Genomic DNA, 9,568 nt, shown 5'->3' on the forward strand with positions numbered 1-9,568 from the left:
GGGGCTGTGTCTCTCCATGTTCCTGGGAGCCTTTTGTGAGTTAATTGGGGCGGGGCTGTGTCTCTCCATGTTGCTGGGAGCCTTTTGTGAGTTAATGGGGCCAGGCTTTGTCTCTCTCTGTAGCTGGGGCTCATGATAAGACAGGGTTTTACGGAGAGGTAGATTGGCTTTGCAAATAAACTCAGAGCGTTCTATGAACGGAATGACGCATTTAAAATATTGCTCGATCAAGCAAATGTGATCGTGATTAAAACTTGACTATTTGTGCAACCCTACGGTAAGACTAGAAAACAAAATTGGCATCAAGTTGGACAGATGTACACACGCTCCAAACTGAGACAAGCAAACTGAACGGCTCGGATGTTTGTTCATGAACCGTGTCAGCCCTATTCTGTAGGGGGCCCTGGTTACAGCAAACTAATGAATCGACCACAGCCAAATCCTAGTTTCCCACCCTAGCAGATGTGTAAAAATGATCTGTGTGTTGGTTTCTATGTCAATGTTTCTGCGGATGTTGCTTTCAGAAAGACCATGCATGCTACTTAAAACTCTATTTTAACTCTGCTTAAATGTGTTGTTGTCTTTCCACTTGTCTGCTGGGAAATTATTAGTTAAAAAGGGTAAGAACTAAACTGTAACTCTGCACACAAAAGTATTGCATGAGGTTTGTCTCAACTTTAGTCCAGAGCCCTAGTATCAGGCCCAGTGATGTAGTTATTAGAGCATTTGTAGAATACATCTAACTTGCTTGGGTTGCTGAAAGAGCCGAATGTGTAAAAATACAAAAGGCTATAAAAAGATGTAATGCTTCTAAATGTAGCCAGTGTTGGGACACCTCACCCTTTAGACCCCCACATTTGACTGCTTTAACAAATACGATCTACATCATGCCTGCTTTATTGGGTGGTATCCATTATAATGAAAGAACAAATGCTAAAGTTGCTTGTTTTTTTAACCATAAACCTTTGAATCATAAATCTGTAGGTGTGATTTGTCTCATAACTTTTCTGATATTCAAAACAAACTGCTGTCTGCACTCTTGTTTCCAATAGAAAATATTGGAAATGTGTTCTGTATCTGATCCCCCAGCAGTCTCTCCTCCTATATGTCTTACCTTCCCGATTATTTCGATCTCCCTTTATTTGCCATCTTGATCCAAATTGGTCTCCTTCCTCTCTTTCTCCTGCAGGAGTTCAGGCAGAAGGTGATGTTGGCAACACCCTTCTTAGTCATCTGGCTCGTTGGTTTCATCGCTGACCTGGACATTGACTCCTGGTTGATCAAGGGCCTCATGTATGCCGGCGTCTGGATTACCGTGCAGTTCCTCTCCAAGTGTGTTTAAAATACGTCTCTCTCTCTCTCTCTCTCTCTCTCTCACACTCTCACACACACACAAGATGTCTGCTATGTGAACCTTGTATTCTGTACTCAAAAGTCTTTTCCCTGCCATTTATTGCTTGAATACTAAAAGCAACTAAAATGACATTTTACCTGGTTATGAACCGTCTCAATACTGATGCCTCTATACGACCCACATTAGCAACCGGTACCAAGATTATACTATACGGTATACTATAATACATGTACTTGGCACATTATACACACAGGCTATATGGCACACCAGCAAATAAACCTGCTCCCTTACACACACACACACACACACACACACACACACACACACACACACACACACACACACACACACACACACACACACACACACACACACACACACACACACACACACACACACACACACACACACACACACACACACACTCTGTACCCCCTGCTTAAGCCCCATTACCACTGCCATCTGGGCTTGCTGGTACGGTGGGTTGTGCCCCCCACTACTGTTAGCTCTGTGACTACAACAACACACATTACCCACCGTGTTAGTTTTATATTTACTGACATCCTTGCAATACTGTATTGGTAAAAAACACAATGATGCCGCAAAGGTTATGGTTTGGTTTATTTTTTGCTGCTGATCATTGGTCACATGTTTGCTGCTGGTCATTGGTCACCTGTTTGCATTTGTTAGGAAGTGCAGTGCAGTGATAAAACAATGGCACCTTTTTAATGAAAATCCAAAACTCAGAACTTAACCATGGCCATTTTAAATACACCGCTAATAACTCTTTTCTCTCTCTCTCTCTCTGTCTCTCTGTCTCTCTCTCTCTCTCTCTCTCTCTCTCCGTGTACAGGGCTTTCTTCGACCACTCCATGCACAGCGCTCTCCCTCTGGGAATCTATCTGGCCACCAAGTTCTGGATGTACGCCACCTGGTTCTACTGGTTCTGGAACGATATCCTTTTCTGTCTTAGACTGCATCAGCTGTTGACTTTGTTTTCCTAGAGGGAAGAATCTAAATTAGCATCCGTAGTTCTGTGCAAAATGAGAATGAACTTTTTTATGGTCATACAGAATCAGTCAGACATTTTCCAGTTTGAAACAAAATAATTGTGTTCCTAATTTCCATGTTGGCTGTTGCTACACGTCAGTCTCTGATGGAAGACATCTGTTAAAACCAAATTGTTTAAACGTTTGGCATTTAGCTGCTTCTTGAGGAGTCTTGTCCAGAGGGACTTGCCGTGTGAGAGAAGTTAATAATCTTCACCTAGAAACAAGTTGACTGTTTCTGGGATCAAGCTCTAACCTTTCAGATTTTGAATAATGGTCTTTAAATCCCACACAGTCTGAGCATTTCGTCAAACAACCGCCCAGGTTGCCTCAACCACTCCTCTACATTAAATGCAACATTAGGCCATGAGTCAAATTATTGTTTGGTTCTTTGTTGCTCTTTTCAGTAGATGTGACAAGTGATAGTTGGGCTCTTCTGTCCACCTAATTTAGTCTTTTCCACCCATTTGTGTGAAGCATGCCTGAGCTTTGAGGCCTTGCACGCACTGTCTGGAAAAGAGACACCCATTCAAAGCCTTGCATTTGTGTCACAAGGTGGTTGAAATGGGACTCTCTATTCATAGCTTATAACAATTGCACAAGTCATTCAACACAAAGCCAAGAGCTTCATGAATCCGCTAGGACCATTTGTTCATTTGGCATGTTCTCCAAGCAGCGAGGATGTTAATAAAATATGGTCCTGTAAAATAGATTTGTACTGCTTTCTGCTGCTTGTGATGCATTTTGGTTGAAGAGTAGAAATGTACTTGTGTTGGCCGGTTGCAACATCAGTGAGATTAAGTTACAGGCCAGTTTCAGTGGACTGTAAGTGGGAAAGGTTTATGTAAAGAGCAGAAGGAGTTGTTGGAAACCATGTTAAACGAATGCCTCAGGGTCCAATTGTGATAGCTATTTAAGTACTAATGTGTTGTATGTCTCCATGAAGCAGCTGCTTAGTTTTCAGTGAATGTTGCTGTACTAGAATTGTGAACATGGAGTTTGGTGTGTAACAGCTGCTGGGTGAAACCCAGTGAAGCGACTCCAAAGAGTTTCTGTTGGCATGAGCTGCCAACAGAAACTGCCCTCACATTTTTGTTCATGGAAGAATCACCTTTGTGTTCACAAACTACTAATTGCCAAAGGTGAGAGGGGAGCTCTCGTTTGTGGAAGGCATTTCATTTTATGCCTCGCTGATCTGCTAATGGAAAGGGAGAGGAAGATGTCTTTGACCTGAGCTTATTAAAGAAGAAAATGCTCTGTTTTTTCAGTAATTTGAAAATGCTGGCAGTTATGTTTTGAGCACGTCTTGTATGGTTTGTGTACCGGACATAACATTGATGGAAGGCATCTAATACAATGAGCTGTTGTTGATCTGCTCCCTAAGCCAGGTTTACAGATATGCATTCATCCTCGAAGAGCAGCGGTTAGGTTGCACTCCATCATGTAGTTGGCTAAATGTTTGTTTGTACATGGCTCAAAAGTGGCCCCTTTGACTGCAGGCAGGACCATTTCCTTGTGAAAACCCTGGTTCTTTCAGGCTTCTACTTTGCCCTCCAGCTATCAGTTTTGTCGTTAAGCCTGTGCTCTTTATCTGCCATGAATCTGTTTCCAGTAATGGTGTCTTTTGTCTGTCTTGTTAGTTGAAAAACATGCCGTTTCATGTTCCTAACAGCTCAGGGAGTTTAGCTTTTCTCCTGCAGCGTTGCAGACATGGGCTATCTGTGGTGAACTGTGGCCACTCTCTCACTCAGGTGGACAGTTGGTTCTTGTTCTTGGTGCCTACTTGCATACAAGTAGGCACTTTTTTCTAATCACATATAATTATGCAAATCAAATGATATGCATATCAGGAGCATGGTACCGTGGGGCTGGATGGTTTGTTGCTTGTTTTACCTAGAAGTTAATGATAAATTCAAAGCTAACATATGAGTGACACTGTTCACACTGCTACCCTCAAGCAAAATGACCTGATGGCCACCATAGTTGAGGGTGGGTCTTGCTGGAAATAAGTTAGTTTGTACAACATGTCGTCTGAAGGCAAAAATGTTTCTAGCTGTTCCCAGACGGTCACACTTGGAGGCAGGGTGAAAAGCCTGGCATTATAGACGCCGATTCAACAACTGCCACCAGCTGTTTATCATAACATAAGTTGTAGAAACATGTTAATTTGAATTTTCTTTTGCTGATTTCTGGAAATTCATTTTAAAATGTGTGATCTATTTTTATGGCTAGTTGGATTGTCGATTTTGGAAAGTTACAGAAAGCCCATCCTGATTCTGCCGTTGGAAAGCTGGGAGGGAAGGGGTTTTCAAAGCGGATTGACCATCCAATAAGCACTTGGTTTGAAGCATACGGATGCGTTTAACCTCGTCCAATGTCCTCCTTTGTGTTCTTGTGTCAGGGGAGTATCAGTTTACGCTCTCTGACCTTTCAGAGTCTGCTTACATAAACCAAGGACTCATGCCCAGCATTTTATACAAGCCTGCAGTTTTAATATTGAACTTGGATTCGAGGATGATAGTATGAAGTTTTTGTTTGTGTCATGGGCTAAAGTATTCCAACATCTGGTTTAAAGTGTCCTAGTGTCCTGGCCTGATTATCTTATCAGATAATAGACATTTCCATTTCACGTCTAATTGTGGACTTTTTATTTATCTACTCATAAACAAAAAGACAATGCAGTGCAGAGGGGGAAGATTACGGGTTTTGATGTAGCACATTGTTCAGCACGTCTCTATTAGGCGGTGTAGTTCTGAAGCCCGGTATCTTGCACAAACTTTTTATCCACCAGTTCTTTTGCCATTGTTAGCTCATCAGCCTCCTCAGGACTGGCTGAAATCCGCTCAACTGACAAAAGTGGAGCAGAAAGACTCTGGTGAAATTTTCCTCAATAGACTTTCCTCATAAATGCATTTCCAGCAGGTGAACTTAAGATCGCAGAGTTAATGATGCCCTGGATTTTTGTACTGTACTGATGTAGCATTCATTTCACTTTGTCTGCACTTCGTTGCAAGTCTGCGTGAACCCTATTGCTGTTTGTTAGGGAAACCTTCTTAAATACACCTCACGCCTCAGCCTTTTAAAAGATAAATGGGTGCTAGGGTGGTGGTCTGGTAGTTGGTACAATTTGAACTTTCAATAGCCATGTGGCTGCTGAACGAAAAACCTGAACCCTGGTTGGCAGTGTTGGTCAGTCGGTCGGTCCCCCACTTTGGTCTAGACTAAAACATCACTATTGGATGGATTGGCACAACATTTTAAAGGACGGTCGTGGAACTGACTTTGGTGACCATCTGACTTTCCATGATCGCCACCATGAGGTTGATATTTGTGGTTTTGAGTGGAATGTCTCCACTATTGGATGGATTGCCATACACTTTGGCAGAGATATTAATGTTCCTCTCAGGATGAATTCTTACAACTTTGTTATAGCTTTTCATGTAATGCTACTCTAATCTAACTTATGATTATAATACAGTGACAGTCCCTCAGCTGTACTTTGTGTTTGGGCTAATTAGTGTTAGGACTTTAACGCACAAAACATCTGCTTGTTAGCCTTGAGATTGTGAGTATGATCATGCTGATGTTGGCCTTTAGCGTGAGGCACCGCTGTGCCTAAGTACAGTCTCAGCATGGCGGCAGACTTCTTTCTTTCTGAATGCACTTGCAAAGACGAATGGTTTCTCACATTGTAAAAAGCCTGTAGGATTCAGCTTGCTCCCAAATGTATTTTTGCCATGCATTAAACTTGCAATAGTAACAGTGCAGGTGTTTAATTTTAAGCTTAGGATATGATCCACACACATTTACGTAACACATCTCTGCCACAGATGGAAGTGTCAGCCAGCTTTCATTCCTGCAAAAGGCAAAATATGAAATTATCATTTTTCATCCCCAAAGAAATAGCATTGCACCTTTAAAGAGGGCATTTTAAAATGGCTACTTTAAGATAATGTCAACCGTATGGGCTAGAAATGACAACATTGTGTGCAGTTGTACGTTAAGTACGATGCCTCCCACTGGAACTTGTCACCTTGCAGTAGTGTAATGATGCAGAATTTTCCCCCTAGTTCAAACAGAATATTCTTTGTCTGTGTTGTTTCAGTGTCTGCTCCAAACTGACAATTGTGTCATAGTTTGTTTTTCTTCTGTCACACATTAGCACATAGTGATGAGGCTTTTCCTAGTCTGGGCCTCTCTGTGTCACATAGCTGGTTTCCTGTGGGATTCAGCTGACTCATGGACACCTGGAAGAGAGACTCTGCTGTTATGAAGTCTACATCTGTCACAGAATACACTTTTATCTCTCCATGGTTATACACAAGTCTGTAGAATCTGTACACCTGTGCCTTTGGGGTCAGGTCTCAGCCCAGTAATGTGAGCATGCATGCTCTTTTTTTCCTCCTATATTTCTACACTTACGGAAAAAAACTGACACACAGACGGAGCTGCTGTTCTGTTGTGTCAGCAAGAATCTACACAAATGAACAGACTTGTGTCTGTGAGAGCAGGAATGGTTTATGGTCTCCTCGTATGTATACATGGTATGAGGTCATGAAGAGCTGTGGTGACAGACTGACATAATCTCTCCTTGAGTGGTTGAGATGAGATAGCTGCTGTTTGCATCACAGTCTGCCTGTTAGTCGAGTTACTATGAAGCGAGATTCTTACTCAGATTGATGTCATTTTCATGAAATGAGTCTCCTGGTGCCAGCTGCATATTTACCATACAGACATGAGAACAATATCTTATCTTTTTATCTAACTCTCAGCAAGAAATTGAATAAGTCAATTTCCCAAAATGTCAAACTTCAACACTTCCACCAATAAAAACTGTTTTTATAAACAAATGTAATATATAAATATAGTGACTTGTGACCGTGACACCATGTGTTAACACATTCACACTACAGCTTTAGATGCTGTGCACTAAGTTGTGTTTGGATCCAGCTCAGGTGGCGTGACTGAGGTTGAGGTCCTCCGTCCTCTGGCAGTAGTACTGTGGTTAAACAGAATGGGTGTTGATCGGGGAAAAGACCCAGCAGGTGACCCATTTGTCTTTACAATGACAAAGACAAAACGATGCAGAAGAAGCTGTTGGTCCGTCTTCCTTAACCTTCGCTGCACATCTCCCCTTTGCCACTGTTCATATGCCCTTCCTGATAAACACGCTGGCTCTCTTCTACAACTTTGGCAAGTCCTGGAAGTCTGACCCAGGAATTATCAAAGCATCAGAGGAGCAGAAGAAAAAGGTAAAGTTACAGGAAAGAATCAAGCAGCACCCTTTTTAAAGGAAATGTTTGAATCCCTACTTGAAGATGTTTTTCAGTGGTTTGGTGTACCCTACTAAGTGTTGTCAATCCTAATTTTATCAGATTTAACGTGAGCGAGAGATCCCGGCTGGTCTCGCTTCCTCTCTGTCCCTCATTATTGCTCTCTAATGGGGGGCATCGGGTCTGTGCTTTGTACCAGGCCCTGTGATTGATGAAGAGCTAAATTTACCCCGCATTGTTCGTACAGCGCAGGATTCCTCTGGATCAAAGGCTTGAAAGCATTTCTTTCAGATCAAAAAGCAATCTGCACAGTTTGTCTTAAAACAACGTCAATCAAACGGACTGAATGAGACCGCAAAGCCACGGTTAGCTTTTGTCCTAGTTTACCGTGAATGAGCCCAGCTTCCAGTGTGATCGTTGAGCTGGAAATCCCAGCCTCAGCTCGTACGCTGTCATTCGGGCCTTTGTTGCTGTGCCAACAGAACCTCAGCAAGATGAATTTCTCCGTTTTTCATAAATATTTCTGTTTTTTCTTTTTTAAATCCTGCTTTTGTTTCTTGCTTCCTTCCTCCAGACAATTGTGGAGCTGGCAGAGACAGGCAGTCTGGATCTCAGCATATTCTGCAGCACCTGCTTGGTAAATTCTGACTCCTTTCTTGCAAGATGACACATCCAGAGGAAAATGGCCACAACCTTTTACTTCTTTTGTGACTGTTTCCTATAGATACGAAAGCCCATCAGGTCCAAACACTGCGCCGTGTGCAACCGCTGCATCGCCAAGTTTGACCACCACTGTCCCTGGGTGGGGAACTGTGTCGGTATGTCAACCCCCCCCACACACACACACAGACACACACTCTTCCATTCAATTAGCTGTTTGACATTTTCTCCCCCAGACTCCAGAGTTGTGGCTCTTGTTTGTGTGATATCGGCTCCGTTTTCCACATTAAGAAGCAACATGTGTCCTGACTGAGCCCCCTGCTCTCAAGTAATTCTGGGTCTGGTACAAAACAGGAACACATGTTGAGAGAAATGCTCTGATATCTTTAATGAATACCTTTCCAAATAACATCAGATTTAGTCTGAAAAAAGGTTTCTTACTGCATTTGAAATGATTTAATTCGTTTTCTCATCTGTTGGCCAGCTGTCTCTCTTCTGCTGTCTAGACAGTCCATCATTAAGTGTAGACCGTTGAGGTTAGTTTGTTTCATAAAACTCAACTAGAGCCGCAAAGATTAATCGATTAGTTTTCAACTCTTTTCCTTATCTATTAATCGCTTTAAGTTTTTTATGGGGAAGCGAGTGTGTGTCCAGATGGCGTCTGTGGAGCAGACCGGAGACAGTTGGGGAAGGAAGGACTGCCGGGGGCTTGTAGCTCTTCCTGTTTGAAAGCAGGGGGCCAGGAAGAAGCTTCAAACGTGTTAAAACTGCCCGAACAAAAGACACACCCAACTAAATGACTACAGGGATCAGGAGCCTGGAAAAGGATTTTAAAAGCTCTTAAGAAGTTTTCAGAATAGCAAACACAATAATTCTTTGTTATGTTTTTCTTTGTAATATCTGTCGTCTTTTACTTTTTTGTCAACAACCCCTTAAAAGATTGAGAATATTATGTTCATTTTCAGGTTCATAATTGTATTTAGAAGTTATATTAGAATAGGGTTACATGGTTTCATTTTCAGAAAACACAATTTTTTTGTTGTACTGCACTTTGCTGCAGCTCCTCTTTTCACCCTGTGTGTTGCATCTTTGTTCGGAGTCAAACATGCTCAGTACCTAGGTAAGGACTACTAGCCAGTCAGAGGCAGAGTATAAGGGTCCTGACAGTACCTAGGTAAGGACTACTAGCCAGTCAGGAGCAGAGTATGAGGGCCCTGACAGTACCTAGGTAA

At 42.3% G+C, this 9,568-nt stretch overlaps 1 protein-coding gene across 2 annotated transcripts in view; it reads left to right on the forward strand.

Annotated features, from left to right (window-relative positions):
- Window positions 1-9,568, forward strand: part of zdhhc17 (zinc finger DHHC-type palmitoyltransferase 17) — a 28,724-nt gene that overhangs the window by 14,709 nt on the left and 4,447 nt on the right. Inside the window, exons 9-14 of one of the 2 annotated variants that reach the window (XM_034865375.1) lie at window positions 612-620; window positions 1,190-1,332; window positions 2,208-2,308; window positions 7,531-7,655; window positions 8,251-8,313; window positions 8,401-8,494. In XM_034865375.1, the coding sequence (XP_034721266.1) occupies window positions 612-620; window positions 1,190-1,332; window positions 2,208-2,308; window positions 7,531-7,655; window positions 8,251-8,313; window positions 8,401-8,494 (535 nt within the window). The remainder of the gene's footprint in view (window positions 1-611; window positions 621-1,189; window positions 1,333-2,207; window positions 2,309-7,530; window positions 7,656-8,250; window positions 8,314-8,400; window positions 8,495-9,568) is intronic. The other variant, XM_034865376.1, reaches the window with a different exon arrangement.

This window comes from Etheostoma cragini, unplaced genomic scaffold, assembly GCF_013103735.1.
Source record: "Etheostoma cragini isolate CJK2018 unplaced genomic scaffold, CSU_Ecrag_1.0 ScbMSFa_1523, whole genome shotgun sequence".
In the NCBI taxonomy this organism is placed as follows: domain Eukaryota; kingdom Metazoa; phylum Chordata; class Actinopteri; order Perciformes; family Percidae; genus Etheostoma; species Etheostoma cragini.